The sequence below is a fragment of the Melanostigma gelatinosum genome (assembly GCF_949748355.1).
Source record: "Melanostigma gelatinosum genome assembly, chromosome: 19".
Lineage (NCBI taxonomy): Eukaryota > Metazoa > Chordata > Actinopteri > Perciformes > Zoarcidae > Melanostigma > Melanostigma gelatinosum.
Window position 1 is genome coordinate 13122321 of NC_136652.1, and position 18833 is coordinate 13141153.

Sequence of the window (18833 nt, forward strand, 5' to 3'; positions counted from 1 at the left end):
CATTATAGGTTTGTTTGAGTCAACTCAAAGCATTTAGGAGGATGGTGGATAATTCCTAGTTTCTCCCTATTGCAATATGCAATTATGGTAACATGCATACAACTTACCCCCACACACATTGCAATATTGTTTTGCAGTGCACGATTATGCGCTGCTGTGCGAGTGCCATCATTTGCATACATATCTACCGATGTGATCAATCAGAGACGGTTGATAAGTGGCAGCCTGGATGCTCGGGGAGCCGAGCCAATGGAGAGAGCTGTCAAAGAGGCTTTTCATGGGCCCAGCAGGAAGCCGGACAGCAGTGTCACCGATGGGGGACTCTTCAGTCTGGCAGACATACAGGCGGGCAGAGCCGGGTGAGCGCCTTGGCACTGGAAGTGGAGCCGGCATTCTGGTGCAGCAGTGGCTGGCACCAGCAGCAGCAGGCTGGCCTCTCCAGTGGTAAAGAGGGAGATCACACACACACACACGCTGCCACACTCCTGCTGAGGAGCAAACGGAGGCTGGCAGGGAAGGCTGCCTCTGAAAAGCCGCCGTTGTCTGCCGATGGCTTTCATGTGAATGGGAGCCTTAATAGGCGTTGTGCGACTGCTCTCGCTGCACGCTGAGTACCGGGCGATCCTCTTCTGTTGGCTTCTATAATTAATAAGCAATGTTCGAGGGCCACAATGCACTTGGAGGGACAACACAGTGACTCCTCGGTGGCCTCGGTGCCGTTTGTTTTTTGAGTCGCGCTCAAACTCCCACTGACCACATAAGCTGGGAGGTGCTGACATTTTTCAAAGTGTTTTCACTAATTATAAAAAAAACGACACTTGAAGGTCTACCAGTGTGCTGTGGCTTTAGTTTATGACACTAAAGGAGCAATTCAGCTCTACCTTTCCTCAAACTGAATAACACTTATGACCAAAACAGTGATCGGTCAAATGAACATGCACACGTAGAAAACTGTCAACAATCAACTACATAAAAGAGCACAATCTTGTTTTTATCCTCCAGGATGTGAAGTGACCGAGTTAGTTATTAAATATTCACTCTGAATATCATATTTTCGTTCATATGGAGTACCTTTTTTGGAACTCGTTATCGTCCTGAAAGAGACACTTAAAATGTTCAAAAGATACCCTTCCATCTTTGCTCAAGTAATATACTAAGAATATACCGTAAGGATAGCACCAAACCAGTGCTATGGGCAGTAGAAGCATCAACATATTTTCAGAGTGTTAACCTAGTGACAGCATCCTAAACATATTCACTGTAAGAGTTACACAGGGACGGGCAACACGGCTCCCGATACTTTGTTTATGGACTTAGGGCGCCACCTGGTGGAAAACAACGACAGCCGGTACGGCCCAAAAATCAAATAAAAGAACTAAAGTTTGAAAAATAATCTTGAAAGTTGAGTCAAATCAACAAAATGAGTTTGTCCTACCGCAACAAGATTTGACCATATATTTTTTCATGTACATGGTTTCACAACAGCCATTTGTTTTGGTAATAACAGACACGGTTCAAAGTATGAAAATGTACACTGATATTACATTTTTACAGCATTCGGGTGGGATTGGAGGTCTTTCTTTAATCTTCATAGAGCGGGGTTGAGTTGCCGGATAGTAGTTTGTGGAAAAATGTTGAACCCAACGGCACCTTCTGTGCTGCAGTTATAGGGTCAACCCAGGCCGATCAGTGACGGTACGATGCAGCAAGGAAACACTGGAGTTATTCAGGACATCTTACAGCAAAGATCATTTTAATGGTCCCAAATATTCTCAACAACTAAGTGTACACTCATGTAAAAGGAAAAAAAAAATGAAGATATGACAAAATTCATCACATCTAGAATTCCACTCAATCTTTAATCAAGACGGGATTACAAATTCTCCAAAAAATCTGCAGTTTCAAAGGGCAAAAAGGGTCAAACTAGCTCACCTACTGAGGTCTTGAAAAACCTGTTCAAGTGTGACTGAAAACGTCCTGAACATTTAAAGGCAGGTCTTCTTTTTGTCATCATTTACAAAAAACAGGAGAACGATTGAGAGACAAATAGAGAACGTAAAGAAAATCATGAAGAAACTGCTGGCTTTTTGTTTCTCTTCAGGGAGAGAACGTCCGCTGAGGAACGACAACACTGATGACATCTTCAAACGACAACAGGGACAGCTCTCTGCCGCATGCTGCCTCCCGTCTGCTCCTATATACTAACTTCAAATTAAAATAAAAAAGGGTTGAAGAGCAACAAAGAGAGGAGGAAAAGAAGTAGGTGGGAAACGAGGAGGAAGGTGAATTCTGAGGAGGGGGGGGGGTGAGAGTGGTGGTTCTGGGTTTGAACTGGCCGACCCGTTTGGGCCGCTGCGATGTCCTTCCCTGAGTGGGGGGTGGGGGGGGGGGGGGGGGGGGGGGGCAGTGGGTTATGGTCCGAGCCATGCGACCTCTCTGGGATTTCAGTCTGTGTGTACATGTGTTGTTTGTGGTTGTTTCCTCCAGTTGCTAAATAACCAAACTCCAAACCGGCCTGGTGCTGTCCCGAGTCTGCCGACGATGCACTGAGTGAGATTCTCCCCCCGACATTCACACGCCCGACACACCTTTCAGACGTGTTTTCACTCCTGGTTTCCTGATTGGCACTTTGTATGAAGTGGGCTAGTCTGAGGAGGCTTGGTATCCGTTCATAGTCTGCTCCTCGTTTTGGCCACCCGCTGACAGCGAGGGGGTGGCTCGGATTCATTCAATCTGTTTACAAGTTTCATCATTCCCGTGAGAAGTCTGTGAGCCGAGACCGTCCGAGCGGACCACACGCTGGGACGGTGAAGCTTCTTTAGGAACTCAGTTTGGACTTCTTCAAAGGTGGCAGAGGGTCCTCTTTACTCTCCCCATCCTCCTCCTCCTCCTCCTCTTCATCCTCGTCATCATCGGGATAGTCCACCAGTCCCACTAAACCTCCCTGAAGACAAAATGCACATCACAAATCAATTAGTCAGACCTTTGAACTCTGCAGAAATGGTCAATAGCAGACGTTGGAATTATTGCATATTTTGATGCAATTTATCTTCATATTCCTGAAATATGTACAACATAAGCTAAACGGTTATGAAGTCGACAAACAATTTGTGAAATTGTGTCATAAATAAAACAAAAAACACAAAAATTGGACATCTGTTTATCAACTTTGAACAAATTTGAATAAATAAACAAACCGATCCAAAATACTTTTTTTTTTTTTTTTAGACAAATGCTTATTTTTGTGTGCAGACTGCAAAGGCGCTGATAGTTTTGTAACGTCACGTTCTGCAAGCAATGTAACGACATCATCACGAGCATACAATGCGATGGCTCCAAAGACAGAAGGCAAGGCAAGTTTATTTGTATAGCACATTTCAACAACAAGGTAATTCAAAGTGCGTCACATAAAACCATTAAAAAGCATCAAAACACAAGGCAAAAGAAAAGGAGATTTCAAAAACAATTAAAACAGTGTAAAAAATAAAATGCAGTAGTAAAATGCAGAAATGCAGGAAATTGATTAAAATATTAATTGACCGTGGTTCAATTAAAGGCAGCAGCAAACAGAAAGGTCTTCAATCTTGATTTAAATGAGCTGAGGGTCTCAGCAGACCTGCAGCTTTCTGGGACTTTGTTCCAGATATGTGGAGCAGAAAAACTGAACGCTGCTTCTCCATGTTTAGTTCTGACTCTGGGAACAGAAAGTAGACCGGTCCCAGACGACCTGAGGGGTCGGGATGGTTCGTAAGGTAGCAGCAGATCAGAGATGTATTTTGGCCCTAAACCATTCAGTGCTTTGTAAACCAACAGCAGGATTTTAAAGTCAATTCTTTGTTGGACAGGAAGCCAGTGCAAAGACCTCAGAACTGGGGTGATGTGATCCACCCTCCTGGTCTTAGTGAGGACTCGAGCTGCAGCGGTCTGAATCAGCTGCAGCTTTCTGACTGACTTTTTACAGAGACCTGTAAACACACCGTTACAGTAGTCCAGTCTGCTGAAGATAAATGCATGGACAAGTTTTTCCAAATCCTGTTGAGACATAAGTCCTCTAATCCTTGATATATTCTTCAGGTGATACTAGGCTGATTTTGTAATTGTCTTGATATGGCTGTTCAGGTTGAGGTCTGAATCCATAACTACACCTAGATTTCTGGCTTGGTTTGTGGGTTTTAACATCAGTGACTGAAGCTGAGCGGTGATTTTCAATTGTTCATCCTTGGTACCAAAAACAATTACTTCAGTTTTATCTTTGTTTAATTGAAGAAAATTCTGGCACATCCAGTTGTTGATTTGTTCAATGCAGTTACCCAGCCCTTGTATGGGATTATAGTCCCCTGGTGACATAGTTATGTAGTTTGTGTGTCGTCTGCATAATTATGATAACACACTTTGTTGTTTTACATAATCGTTATCTTGATTTAACCAAGTTTCAGTTAAAAACAAAATGTCCAGTTTGTGCCCAACAATAAAATCATTGATTAAAAATGTTTTTCCTGACAGAGACCTGACATTTAATAAAGCTAAGTTTAATGTGGTTAAAGCTTTCTTTGCCCAATTTATTTGGACAGGCTGACGAGGAATGTATGTTAAGTTTGATAAGTTTGCATGTTTACTGTCGTTTCTTCGCAGCCTCACCTTTCTTTTTCTATAAACTTGCAAGACAGGAATTGAAGCGGCTAGCTGCATACATGGCCCCGACTTTTCCTGGAGAGAGTCATTGGTATCATTAGCCTTGTAGCCTGGACCCAGAAGATATCAATTATTTCCTCCATCTGGTAGGGGAGACAGAGGACGGTTGTAGAGCCGTCGGGGAGTGTGAAGAGGTGTGTGTTTGGTTCCAGCAGTGACCAGCTTTTTCATGTTGTCAGTGAACTCCAGGTGGGGGGAGGATGGGGAGAGTGTGAGAGAGGATTGTGATCCAAAGTATGGACCCGAAATAGCTGGGGAGGGAGGTAAAGACTCCTCGTCTAGGAAGGGTGGGGAAAGTGGGAGATCGGAGGCGAAGGCGGTCCCTGATGATGCGGTTGGAGACTCCTCCTTTTGGCTGTCGTTAGGCGGGGGCATCCTTCCCATAAGGTCTCCATGGCGATGCTGTGTGGTTGTCTCTTGTTTAGACTCCTCTTGTATCTTGTCTTTGGCAGTAGGGACAGACGAGTGATGCAGGGAGAAAAACAGGTTAGAGGTAAACAGTTTTACCCCTGACTTGTTCAGGCAAAATCCATGCGCTGCAAAAAGATGTCTGCGCTCCCAGAAAAGGTAGAAATTGTTGATAAAATGTACTGAATGGTCAGCACATGCAGTTGACAGCCATCTGTTCAGTGCAAACAGCCTGCTGAATCCTTCATCTCCTCCTCTGACTGGTGGGAGAGGGCCACTGATGAACACCTCAGCCTTGACAGAGCTGACTGTGTTTAACAGATCAATAAAGTCTAGCTTCAGAACTTCAGACTGTTGTTTCACAATATCACAGCTTCCTGTATGCACGATGATGTTTTTCGCTGTGGGATAGTCAGCCACGATGTCCAGGAATTTGTCTCTCATGTCAAGAGACCATATCTTTCGGAAAGCAGAGTATTTTGGTGTTCTTGCTGCACAGTTTTCTGACATCTTTTACAGCATAGTCACCAACAATCAGAGTCTCAGGCCCAGTCATTAGCTTTGCCTGCGGCCTTTTACTCTCACATTGACTCAGTTCTTATCCCGCTTTGAGGAGATAGCTGCTTATCCAGGTCATCAGATGGAGATTTAGGATCCTGCGACAATGGAGCAAATCTGTTTTGAAGTTGTAGGCTTGGTTGTTGTGGAGGTGTTTTGCAGGTTTTACTTTCCTCAGCTGTCCTTGGCTTTGTCCATCTGGGTGCAGGGGTTGAGGAGGAGTTCTGCCTGTGTGCTAGTGCAGGCCAGCCAGTTGCATCACAAATCTCAGGGCGCTGGACTCTGCCTGTTAGTCGTCCTCCCACACATTCTCTCTTCGGCTTTGCACCGAGAGTTCCAGGGAGGACTACCATTTGAAGATTCATTATCTGCTCTCTCCTCCCGTTTCTTGGTAGGCCTGGTTATGCTAGTTAGCTGTGTCTTAGCTTGCATTTGTCCATGGTAGAGTGGTATCATTCCCACACAGTCCATTTACCGCCACGTTTACTTCTAGTCTGTAGATTTTTGTTTCCAAGACTGCAATCTTCTGTAGGAGTTTGTAGTAGTCATCCGTGGAGAAGGGAGGCATCTTGCTGCTACTTAGCTTTAACTTAGCTGCTAGTTAGCATTAGCCAACAATCCAAATAGCTCGACGACTTTCTGGATTTGTCTTCACTCAAACGTTGAAGAGTGATATATGTGATATATCTGGCAAATTGAAGCAAGAAAATGCAAGACAATGCAAGAGCAAGCAGCAAAGCGACTGCACTCTCTCATCAAGGTCGTTAGAAGCATAGTTACCGTGTTATGCACCAAGTTAATGTAACGCAATGACATCACGTTGTACGCGGAAGACAAACCCCGTAGCTTTCTAAATTAATGAATGTCATTTTGTTTTTTGATTTAGATTCATTTAAAACAGGATCATACAAACAATAGTCTGGCACCATTATTATTATACTCTATTAAGTTCACCAATAAATGAAGACTTTCTAAAAATTACATGTTTTGCTTGTTGTCTCATATATTGTATTATTTGGCACATAAAATCAGAAAATCATGCACAATGTAACCTCGTCTGTTATGTCAAAAAGTAATTATAAAGTGTCAACATGTTACAGTGTCCTTAAACTTAGGCTATCTGTACTGGAATGATCAAAGTCCCCGTTCCCATCACAGACCAGAGTTCTCTTCAATCAAATAAAGACAATAAGAGAAGAGAAGTGGACAAATCAGTCTCTTATCTTTCAAGTCAGAGGAATCCTTTAGGATCATTAGGAGACAATGCTGTGATGTTTTTCGTGTGCATAGTTTGGTCTCTACTTTTCATCAGGCTACACCAATGAGCATGACTCCATGAGATACACACACACGCTTCTCTAATGCACTGACTGCAGATCAGCATTCACAACCGGCACCTGTTGACAAGTACAATGTACTTAAAGGTTACTTTAGTGAAGGTATCACGTTACTACCCACTTCCGTAAATCTATTGAATTGTTCATGTGCCATTCTTAGTCTCTCTCCCTCCATTTCCCTCCTGTCTAAACACTCAACAAGTAACATTTGTGCAGCCCAGTGGCACACTGGTGGTGATGACTATTCTTTGTAAGACACAACAGGGATGGTGGGAGTTGTGTGAAAATGAACAGTCTAAGTGTGAAGGCTCATAGTTAAAGCTCAGCGTTCACCAAATCCTTCCTTCCTTTCAGTTACTGAACAGAATCTCTCAGTAGCACTGAATACAAGGGGACCAATAAAATGCTGACGGGTACCTTTGTGGTTACAGTCGTGGTGGAGGGTGAGCTCCGTGCCCCTGAGACTGGAGAACCCGGTGATCCTGGAGAGCCTGGGTTCAGTGAGGCAGATGAAGGAGGGCTGGACAGGCTGGTCTTAGTGGAGCTGGAGAAGGAGAGCTTGAAGCTCGGGTTCTGCCTGCCGGATAAGCTCGACTTCCCCAGCACGTCTTTGTCGTCCGTGTCTTTCACTGGGAGGGAGAGGCGGACACAAACGCTTACTTCATGGGTGAACAAATGCATCTCCTATAACCACATGCTTTTACAAGACGCATTTCCTTTTGAATGTTTGTGTTTGAGCCAACAACAAGGGACTGTTACCCAGCACCACAAACAACCTACAGTAAAAAGTATTGTTTCTGAGTGAGCTTAGGTACAACCATGTTGAATCAAGCCAATACCTCCAACTACAGTTTTCTGTACATTATACTCTAAAACGCAGACTAATGTCTTAAGTACCTGGACTTATTCATGCACCTCCTTTCCTGGTAGTATTCCCTCATCAGTACTTGTTCATGATCTCACACTGATATAACCATCATAAAAGTGCAGCCTCGTGAAATTGCATAACAGTTTAGACACCACACATACCAGCTATATAGTTCTCATTCTCAAAACAATCAGCCGTTAACCACCAACATTGCGACAAATATTCTGTCCTGCAATAAACAACAAAATGTGATTCTCTCCAAACCCCAAAGTATCTACTAAACGATGCGTTGCCATACGTACATTTCTTTCTCTCCATGAACTTGCTTATAGGTTCCATGAGGTCTTCCTCGCTCTTCATCTTGTCAGAGGGAGGAACCACGGCCTCGCCATCCTCGAGGTCGTCCTCGTCCGTGTTGAACCACATCTCCTCTTCGTCCTCCAGTGTTCGTGCGTCGCGACGGAAGCGGTGGTTCCTCAGGATGGAGCGCATGCTGGAGAGGAAGAAGCAGCGCATGGAGCATTTCAAGCAAAAAGGATGACATTGTTTGTTCCACTTATTGTGAGACACCCTCACACACAAAGGGACTCACACTCTTAAATCCTTAGTGGTTGTGCAGCTTTAATTTACTCACCTATCCAGTTTGGGGTTGTCTTGTCTCTCTCGCTGCTGTTCATAACGCAACTTTAGGCCCTTGAACGTTTGGACGTAGTCGACGTCTTCCAGAGCTTTCCAGTAGTTCTCTACTATATGAGCTGTGAGAGACTTCACGTCCTCCTGGGGGCAATGGGAGGAGAGAGGAGGAGGAGTGTAGAGACACAGTGGGAGGGCAGAATGAGGGGGGAAAATGTGAAAAGGTAAAATAAATTGTTTACAGTTCAGGACAGAGAGAGAGCAGAAGAAGGAAGTGCGGATACAAAGAGCCGGGGAGAGAAAGAGAAGGGAGAACACACCAAACAAGTTAAAATGAATCGATGAAATGTTACATTACATGTAACATTTCAGCACCTCTAAGAATGGATAGTGCTTTGAAAAGCTAATTGAGTCAATAAAGCGCAGGACTAACAGGAAAGGGCCTCTTATAATTAACGTCATTTTGTGCATGGGTTATTTTTGCAATTAACCTGTTAGTTGCCTCTTAATAATAGGTATAAAATGACCTAATCACTTGCCCAAAACAGAAAACAATGAGCAGAATATCTACTGTAAGAAAACACTCACCACACGGACGTACTCGAACATCTCAATAATGGCCGAGTTCATGAGGTTGTAGCGCGAGCCGTTGTTGAGGAAGGCCTTAATGACGGGCTCGAAGAGAAAGTTTCTCATGATGTAGCGGTTGTAGAATTCATCCTTCAGACCAATGATCCTCCGCATGAAGCGTAGGGCACCTGGACACAGACGGAGGAATATTGAGCTCAAAACAAACCAATTCATGATCAATGTCAGAATGTTGTCCCGAGTTACCAGGTAAAGTGATTGTGTGTGACTCACATAGTGCCAGGAAGGCGTGCCGAGAGGCCGTCAGCACCAGCACCCTCCTGAGAATGTCCTTGTTGATGATGTAGTTCTTTATGTGGTAGGTGTGGTGCTCAACACAGAACGTCAGCAGCTCCAAAATCAAGGCCAGCAGCTGGGATGTTTGAAAATCATCTGATAGAAGAAGGAAGGCAGAAGGCAACATGAAATACTTGTGCATTAAAGTCAAAGTTGGATTTACAAAACCAGCACAAACGTGCACGCACACACACACACTACCTTTGCTCGGTTTGTCGTCTGTGGTGTTGGCCAGCAGTGGAGCTGAGAGGACGTGCATACAGTGCTTGTAGAAGAAGCTCAGGAACTCCGTCTTTTCGGTTTTCTGGAGGAGAAAAAAGAAAAAAAAAGAGCACATTTTAGACTCAGTAACAATAATTTGTCACTTAGAAACACAACTCTGATATAGATTATAATGTAAATATTTACAGAACGCTATACATGAAGACAACGGTGACGGTGCACAGCTCTGGACAAACATGCCACCAACTTTTTCCACTACTGGAGAGTGACTTGATGAGCAGGCCAGTCCAGCTATTTGGTAAGAATGTTTAATTTTTTGTTTTAACAGCCAATATCTACATTTGGATCAAATGTTTGTCTTTTGCCTGTATAGAAGTGAATGTGGCACTTCCATGTTAACAACTCCACCTTCCTTTGCTCCCTGTAATAACCCGTCCTTTCCATTGCTGCCGAACTCTTGGCTACAGAATGGTGAACTCAGTTTCTGTGTAATGGACTGTCAGATGGACGCCTGGAGAAGGTACAACACAGTTGGCTATAGAGTATATAAGGCAGGGGTCACTAATATGTAGTAGCTGGACCCTGGACCTACAACTAATTGGGAATGATTCAATTAGGACGGACGCAGCTTTTCTAGCCTTTACGCCACTCGTTCAGCGGTTCAGGAAACACAGCGACCAATGACATGCTCGTAAATCATCTCACATGATGATACTCAGCCAATTAAATATGTGTATTCCAATAAGCATTGCGGCTTGAGTGAGATACACACAGACGGGAGAGACTGGACAAGAGGCCGAACAGTCGGAATAGTACTCGAGTCAGTAAAAAGTTATTTTCACATGACAGCGAGACCAGACTCTTATATGGTGATGCCATGTCAGTTAAAACCAGTGTGTATCATATGTTCAGAGAACGTGGAGATTATTAAAAGCGCCACTGTGAGACGAAGCACAACTCTTTAAGTCACTGACAGTGTAAACGTGTTGAGGAGTAGCACGCAAACTTACATTTGCAGTCGCCAGCATGTTCTCAGGGTCCACCAGAGTCCGTAGCAGACCCATCAGCTGCACTGCTCCCCCCAGCTCTGGGTCTGTATCACAGATCATGTGTTCTATGATCAGGTTGATCAGGAGGATGTCCTGGAAGGCCAATAATTATGCATTAGTAATCGTAAAAAAATCCTTCTCCAATATCTCTGACTGACTTTGTTCATATACTCACATCATCATTCTGCTGAGACTCCTGCATGACGAACTCTCGTACCATGGAGGGGTTGTACTCCACCAGATAAGAGAAGATATCTGTGGCTGCCCCACGCACCTGAACGTCATCCATTCCCTGTTTCATCAACATGAAATAGATTCATCAGTGGACTGTCAATCTCCCATCAGAGATCATTTAAGTCTTGTATTATCTTAACAACAAAACACAAACAAAAGTCATCAAAAACAGACCCAACAGCATTTAAATTCACCAACATTCATTTTATTATTTCTTCTTAGTTTACTTCAGAAGGGTGTAAGTGGACAAGGAGGGAGGAAGCGGGTATTACTCTGACAAACGGTTTAGGTCTACATGTGTTACATGCAACAAGAACACATATCTCAACATATGAGCTACTGTTTGATGTTTCAATCTGTTGCATGTATTTGTTTAGATATTTTTTCCCTGACCTCTAATGTCCGAGGATCATTCTTTCACATATTTGTATCGCTGGATAATGAGTTGTTCTGTGAACTAGGCACGAACACAAGAAACAACCCACATACACACACACTGCAGCTTCTATCTTTTATTCTTATTTTTTTGCATCTGTAAGGCTAAGGATTTTGGCAAAATCAACATTCTCATCGCATTTACATCGACACATAACTGATCCCTTTTCAAACATTTCAAACAGGATCTCAGTGTGACCCAGAGTCAGCGTAAGAGTGGATTCTCCTGGCAGATAACTCGACCAGGTATGATTAGATGCACCGGTCAATGAGAGTCTAACAAAGCTTGTGAGAGTTTAGCTGAAATACAACTCAAGATGTCCTTGCGGTCTGATAGCAAAATAGCATCGTATAGAGCAGGTGCACAGTTGCACATCATACCGACACTCGTAACATCTTCACTCATGATATCGACTGATTTGTGTTACGCTTGCTGCACTCACCAGTATGACCTCTAGTGCCGGTAGAATGCCCATGTTTGACAATGTCTTGAAGAAGGCGTCTCTGTTTTGAGGTTGTAACGTTTGTGAGAATGCGCAAAATTCCTTTAGGAAGTTCACCTGTAAGGAAGAAACAAACCGCTCAGTGAAACAAGGGAAAAGGATAATAAATAGAACAGTCATTTATGAATAATTACTGATGAAGGTCTGGCATACCAGTTCGTGTCTTTTGTCATCATCTGTAGCTTCATCTGTTAGCTGTGCAAAGAGGTCTGTCAGGAACTTCTCGTCATCCTGACGTCGAAAAAGGGAGATAAGAAGAAGTGAGTATCACAGAGAGGGTCAACAAATCACAATATGGAAACATCACCCTTTACCCTCACACTGGGCCAATTGTGCACTCTGTTAAATCTGTCGTTACAAAGTTGTTGTTGATGATGTACAATGGTATGTGTCAGATACAAATTACCAGGAAACGGAAATAACATCAACCACATTTAACGTGACCGACTTTGAAATTATAGTGCAGTATAAGTAGTCTTTATAACCATCATAGTGGAGATATGTATATTCTGTGCACTGTTATTTATAACTATTAGTTTACATTAAAGGAAATCTGCTGCATATAAAAAGTCTTCAGAAGTACCACATAACATTTGTGTGGATTTCCTGATGGGTTTTGTACATTAGATGGCTCACACAGACTACTCAGTTCTTCAATAATATCTGCAATCCAGAATATCAAGTGCTTGTTGAAATAAATAAAACACATCGTCTGTTCTTGTTACAAGACAGGAAGAAGAAAAGCTCCGTATCAGTGGTGTTTGACCTCAGAACTTCAGAAAGCGCTGTGCACCAGAGTCAACAGCGTGGCAGTTTGTTTTCCTCTAGTGCAGCATAACTGATTTACACAACACTTCCCCATCTCTATGGAGACAGCCATACACAAACACTGCTGAGTTGACAGTACAAAAACAAAAAGGTCACATGACTATAAAAGACTAGCAGACAAACTCACACTGGTGGGTGAAGCTAAATCAGCCTAAATTAAAACCTTTGAACGATCCTACTATTACTGTCATTTCCAGCCCTCAGGCATAAACGCTATTTAAAAAAAATATTCTTTCATTTTTGCCTTTTGATGTTTTGCAGGATTGTCATTCTGTAAAGCTCGTACAGTAAATGCTTTTTGTATCATTTGCTTTTGCAGTGAAAACATTCTAAAGGGAACATGTTGTGGACACGCATCTCACCTGTAGCATGCCCACAATCTCCACCTTGTTGAAGAAGATGAAGGAGTGCAGGGTGGACAGCATGTTTTCCTCAAAAACAGAGGGCGTGGGCAGCACCATGTCCTGAATATACTGCACCCGATACGTCTGGTGTATTTTCTGACGCAGTTCAGGATCAGAGATGGGGATCACCTCCTTAAAGCGGGCCGTCTTAGTTAGAAACTCCCGATGCCGCCGTGGCTGCGCAAGTGCCGGATCAAACTCCAGACAACCAATGACGTCCATGATGCACTCCTCAGAGAACATAACCTCAAAGAGTGCCGTACGATTCAGCAGGAAGATGCCTTTAATGATTTCGTACAGGTGATGCAGTCCCTCTCTGTTCTCCAAATCCTCACACACACGGAACATTTCCAGGAGCTTGCGAATGTAGCCCTCGTTCTCAACAGCTAGTGCCAGTTTTTCGCGCCGCAGTGGTGATGGGAGTGAGGAGGCCACCAGCTCAGCCAGGTCCTCCAAACGGTTCAGTTCACATGGCGGTAACTCCAGACCCGGCGAGGACATGTCGTCAAAGCGTTCCTCCTCAGACTCGTCGACCACATCCTGGGTTATGTCCACTGACGGGTCCTTTCCCTGAACCTTAACCATGAGACAAACATACGATTAAATAGGATGTGACTAGTTACAGAAAACAAAAAAAAACTTGAATTCAAACGCATACACAGACGGAGCAGACAAACACACACCCACACACAAAGAAAGTGCAGCTACCTGGCATATTTTCTCCCAGATTTCATCACAGCCAGCCTTCTCCTGGAAGCTGAGTGCCAGATCATAATTCTCTGCCTCTGACCATACTATCAAAGTATCCTTTCCAAAAAGAAAAACAAAGCAAATTTAGAATCGGTACACAGAGAAAGAAATCCATATTCTAGATGAGCATACTGCGCCATGCTATGTACTGACTTGTTGTTTCTGGTAGGCTGTGTTTGGATTGATTTTGGACTCCAGCAGTAGAGAACCTGTCAGGTGAAAAACAAAGGTGTTGTCAAAAAGACATGAGGAGGGTAGGTTAGGATCTTATTAAGTTATATATCATAAAGGTTTACATCTATGGTTCCGGCTGATCAAAATAAGTGTGTACGGTATTGTTTACATATAGTAATAATTGTCCAATACACAGCAAGTGATCTGTAACTTGCCATACGCCATTCATCTTGCCTTAGATCGTTGCTTCGCCTTACCATCACTCTCTGCTCGCACCAGTAGAGACGTGCCTTTCAAACGCTCCACATAGCCCGAGGAGACGTGGCCGGTTCCACGGTCGTCCCACTGTCTGTCCTCATTGAGGGTATAGACTTTGACTCGTCGACGAGTGTCCGTCATCCTGGCAGGTAGTTGTGACCGGTTTCCCCTTTCCGGACCTTCTTGACTCTTACGGCGTCTGCTTCACCTCGTAACGCCACAACTTCAATTCACTTCTCTACACTTGATCACTTGTAACTACTAACACTACTAACGTTAACGTTAAGTGTCAGATGTCAACCAAGCAATCAGTTCTTTGAAGGTGCTTAAAAGCAGAACACCCAGGCTAGTATGCAGGAAGATTCCCCGATCGATTCTGCATCAACCACAATATCGGTTTATTTTCACGAGCAGCCTCTAAACTTATCTCGCCAGTGTTGAGGACAACGTCTCGCGGACCATTGTAGCAAGCTAACGACAGTTTACAGTGCGGAGGGCATTGACGTTAGCTAACGTGTTAGTAGACTAAACGAGGGCAGACAGACATTGGGAAATCCTAGCTCAGTTGAAAAAATAGTATTTACATCAAGCCCCACCGTTACGATATGTGGCCCCCAAAACAAACTACCTGCTTATTAGTACAGTTTGTACGCTTGCGGGCAACGTTAGCCAGTTACGTTAACTAGAAAACCTAACGAGTTAACTAGCTAGCAGTACGCTAAGTACCTACGCTCCATATATTCAATGTTAAACAACTATTGAAAGTAAAATGTCCAGTGCTGTGCACCGATAGCATTATTTCACACTTGCGGACTGAAGATACCGTGTTTACCCCACACTAATGTTTCTAATTAACGTTATGTCTGAGTAATACGCCAGCTAGCTAGTGTTAGCTGCTATTTCTTCCCCAAGTGTTCCGCCATGTTCTGGCTCGGGGCCGCGGAGAGACCACTATCTCCTTAGTGGTATTCATGCATCCCAAAAAGTATGCAAACCAACAAACGGTAGTCGTATAATTATTTGAGGGTAACGCTTTACATTATAATGCTATATGCCATTCATTTCCGACGTCTTGCTCAGATAATTGCTAACTGCCCCCCCCCCCCCGTGAGTATTCAGCCATCTTGGGTCCCTTCAGAGTCAGTACGGGGTTTCCAGCACAGCAACAACAGGGCAGTCCGCCACATTTAAAGAGACAGTAACTCAATTCCATTTCAAACTAGAAAATTCCTAAAGAGATTTTGACAGTGTGGCTTCTACTGCCCGAAGAAATCGCAATATATAGTGTCATTCAGGTTCAATTGACATAGCGCTACTCTCTTTTCTGCATTTTAGATTCATACTCTTCGATTGAATTTTGTATTTGTGGGGCTTTTATTTTGAAAGGGTGGGACTGGGTGGGTGAGAGAGGAGACATAATCATAATGTTTGACACTAAAATGAGAGGCTTCATCACAAGCATTCCAGTTATAATTCATTCTGCACAACATTTCCAAGCTGTTTGGCCAAAAATGGTGTATAAAGAGTAAACATTGTGGGAGCTAGAGCAATTTGTTTGGAAAAATCACAGAATATTTTCCTGCTCCGCTCCACTCTTACGGTTATGCTCTCACTCTAAACGAGCCGCGCAATACACACCCATTATAAAATCTGAAACAAACCCAAAATTTTCCTGAAACTTAATCTGTGACTTCATGAAAACTCTGCTAGCTATCAAAATGTCCCTTTGGCTCAATAAAGTGCAGCGTTTTGTCTACGTTTTAAACTTGGAATCATGTTTCTACGTTAATGTACAGCTAGTCAATATGGGCCCAAATGTAAGTGTTTTTTAGTTCTCTTCAGGCAGTTTTACTGCCTTGTGCCACAAAGCCACACTGAATAAGCAGAAATGACTCGAGAGGCTCAAAGAATATCCAACATGATCTGCTCTTTACCTTTCATATAACTTACCATGCAGCCACTCATAATATTCAACCAGTAGTGGAGCCATTTGACATATAAATTTATCCACATGTAGATCCTTGTCAACCTGTAATTTCTATACAGAGACTCTGAATAAACAATGTTTTCCTCACTGTGCGAACAGTTGTATTGAAATTCCAGAGGGCAGACAACTCAGAAAACAATAGTTTATTTTGTTGAAATCAAAGAATACAGAAAGTGGAGAGTTGAAATCAGATACTACGCAAAACAAAATGTAAAAAACAACATTTTACATGATGGTAGGATATAGTGGCAATAGAACAATAGATAGAATATGGAAAATAAATCTTCTGGGATCTGTTACATTGATGGGTTGGTCAGTCTGCAGGCATTTAGGTCATTCAAAAATTAAGCATCTGCATTCAAAATCCACAGCATGTTCAAATCCAACTGTAAATGTAACAAAACAAAAGAAACCCACATAACTTTTAGGAAAACTGAAAGCACACTACTGAACATTTAACAAAAAAACATTTTCACCTAGCCCGTGGAGCATTTCGCCAAGCACGAATGTACTGTCAATGTGTTATTTCTTGCAGCTATGCATGCTGCAGAGCAGGACTCCATTTCTACATAAAGCCTTACATTTCTTTTCCCCAGTTTTCAAACCCCTTCATTTTCCCCATGTACAGTATATGTAAACCCTCCCCATGTCAAACTGACAACGTTGTCCGTATACAAAGACCTTCCAGATGCTGTGGAAATACAGTGCAGTATAAACTCCTTCCAAGTGTAGCCGGACAACTCCACACAGATGCCTTTACTTTGCTGCCTGCTGAGCCTGACGCCGCAGAAGGACATATATCTTCTCCTTGATCCAGTCTTTGTTGTACGGCTGGTATGTTTGAGTGTCAGCTCTGTACCTGTACACACAATAATTATGATATTTTTACGTCAGTAAAAATCAATATACACTCAATGGCTTTCATTCAAATTGATAAGCTAAATCATACTTACACAAGACAGCTCAGATCTGCCAAGTCGTCAATAAAGTCAAACAACTGACTGATGTCATAAGTGATGGAGGGACTGTTTGGATTCATCCTCTTAAGATGCTCTTCATACATTTTGCAAACACCTAGAAGAAAGGTGCAAGACATGCTGAATGGAAGCAAAGCTATTTCCAGAAGTGTGCATCAAAAGGGAAAAAAAGGCTAAAATGCTACATGTAATAATAAACTTAGTTTAACAATGTAGAATGAAAAGGAGAAATATAATTGAAAAACTATTACGGAAATATAGGTTCAACTCCAGTGTATTGTTAATTACAACATGTACAGTACACTTACCATTCAATAACCAAGAAATTACAAAATAAATGTAAAACCATATGAACTTTTACTATTTTAATACAGATTAAATGCATTCACGCTGCATCTAACATATCCTAAACTGTAAAGATGATGAGAGAGCCAAATTGAATTATTTAATTGGCCTCAATGAGCAATATTGTAAAAAAGATCCTAAACTGTAAATAGTCTTCAATATGTTTTGACTGAGACATACGCAAGATATTTAGTGATCTTACCCTCAAAATGATGAAAGGGAGCCAAATAAAATGATTTAATTGGCCTCAATGAGGAATATTATTGAAATGTAAATGTAATGTTCCTAATGGTGCTAACAGAATATGGGTTTAGACTACAATGAATGAACCAAAGGTAAAGACAGCACCGTGTGTTGTTAGTGAACACTTACCTTCCATACATTCATTCACTGACTCATAGTCGGCATAAGTGCGGCCCTCGGGTCTCTTGGTGGGTTGGACAAGCAAAATTGTGTGCGACTGTAAAGACAATTAATAACATTAAATACACACAATAATGTCAGCTCATTATATTTCTCCACACCACCTAAATGATCGAGGCGCAGCTATATATTTAGCTCTGATTCAACACGAGGAACCTTCTCAAACAGGAGAGGGAGGTCGGTTGTTTTGTCTGACTGTAACTTCAACGCAATAACTGACGGTCATCTTTGACTAAATACCCCGCATACATTACTTCATCCACATTTAAGTTAACAAACGGAAATTACTAACTTAAATGAAGCATTAAAATACGTGTTAACAGCAACAGAAGAAATTCGACAAGAGTTAACGTTACCCACGTAGCGTTAGCTTAGCTAGCTATGATAGATTAACAGGAGCTAACAGCTAATAGAGATACTACAGCGTATTTTCACCTCTTAAAGCGTAAAACAGAATACTCTTACCATGTTCAGGCTGACTGCAGACCCTGTCTGTATAAAGGACCTGCAAAACTGAAAAAACACAGTGTTTAATGCTTCTCAATTCTCCGTGTAATCTAGCTAAACTAACTGTTTGGGGGAAAATATTCAGAGGAAATGAATTAAGATATTTCCGGTTGAGAACTGAGGTGCGTTCAAGATAAAGTTTTAGTTTCAAAATAAAAGTCAGATTTTAAAAATACAGAATCAATGTGACTTTTCATAATGATTATTCATGTATTTGGTGGGAAAAGCATTTATATCCTTTACTCAGGTACAAGTTTCAATTCCTTAGATGGAAATACTCAATTACTATTTAATTATTATTTAATTATTATGAAGTA

At 42.4% G+C, this 18833-nt stretch overlaps 2 protein-coding genes across 4 annotated transcripts; both read right to left on the bottom strand.

Annotated features, from left to right (window-relative positions):
• Positions 1-1494: 1494 nt before the first annotated feature.
• smek1 (SMEK homolog 1, suppressor of mek1 (Dictyostelium)) lies at positions 1495-15372 on the bottom strand. 3 transcript variants are annotated; one of them, XM_079290555.1, is made up of 15 exons: positions 14277-15372; positions 13999-14054; positions 13804-13902; positions 13054-13671; positions 12017-12094; positions 11804-11920; positions 10867-10983; positions 10653-10784; positions 9622-9724; positions 9358-9516; positions 9085-9254; positions 8498-8637; positions 8166-8356; positions 7413-7624; positions 1496-2944 (listed from the first exon to the last, which is right to left on the bottom strand). In XM_079290555.1, exons 1-15 carry the CDS (start codon positions 14416-14418, stop codon positions 2819-2821), a joined length of 2460 nt encoding a protein of 819 aa, XP_079146681.1. In that variant the 5' UTR covers positions 14419-15372; the 3' UTR covers positions 1496-2818. The 3 variants fall into 3 exon arrangements, with proteins under 3 accessions (XP_079146679.1, XP_079146681.1, XP_079146680.1); XM_079290554.1 differs by having other exon boundaries at positions 8498-8640; XM_079290553.1 differs by having other exon boundaries at positions 1495-2944; positions 8498-8640; positions 9358-9724.
• A 1020-nt stretch (positions 15373-16392) lies between these two features.
• Positions 16393-18601, bottom strand: erh (ERH mRNA splicing and mitosis factor). Its single transcript, XM_079291418.1, has 4 exons — positions 18475-18601; positions 17959-18046; positions 17218-17338; positions 16393-17123 (listed from the first exon to the last, which is right to left on the bottom strand). Exons 1-4 carry the CDS (start codon positions 18475-18477, stop codon positions 17021-17023), a joined length of 315 nt encoding a protein of 104 aa, XP_079147544.1. The 5' UTR covers positions 18478-18601; the 3' UTR covers positions 16393-17020.
• Between the last annotated feature and the right edge of the window lie 232 nt (positions 18602-18833).

Coding starts and splice junctions, on each gene's coding strand:
- erh (XM_079291418.1), bottom strand. Junction 17,339..17,958: donor AGTGAATGAATGTATGGAAG/GTAAGTGTTCAC, acceptor CCTTTCTTCTAG/GTGTTTGCAAAATGTATGAA. Junction 17,124..17,217: donor GCAGATCTGAGCTGTCTTGT/GTAAGTATGATT, acceptor TTGTGTGTACAG/GTACAGAGCTGACACTCAAA.
- smek1 (XM_079290553.1), bottom strand. CDS start 14,418: ATGACGGACACTCGTCGACGAGTCAAAGTCTATACCCTCAATGAGGAC. Junction 13,903..13,998: donor CAGCCTACCAGAAACAACAA/GTCAGTACATAG, acceptor CTTTTTGGAAAG/GATACTTTGATAGTATGGTC. Junction 11,921..12,016: donor ATGACAAAAGACACGAACTG/GTATGCCAGACC, acceptor TCTTCCTTACAG/GTGAACTTCCTAAAGGAATT.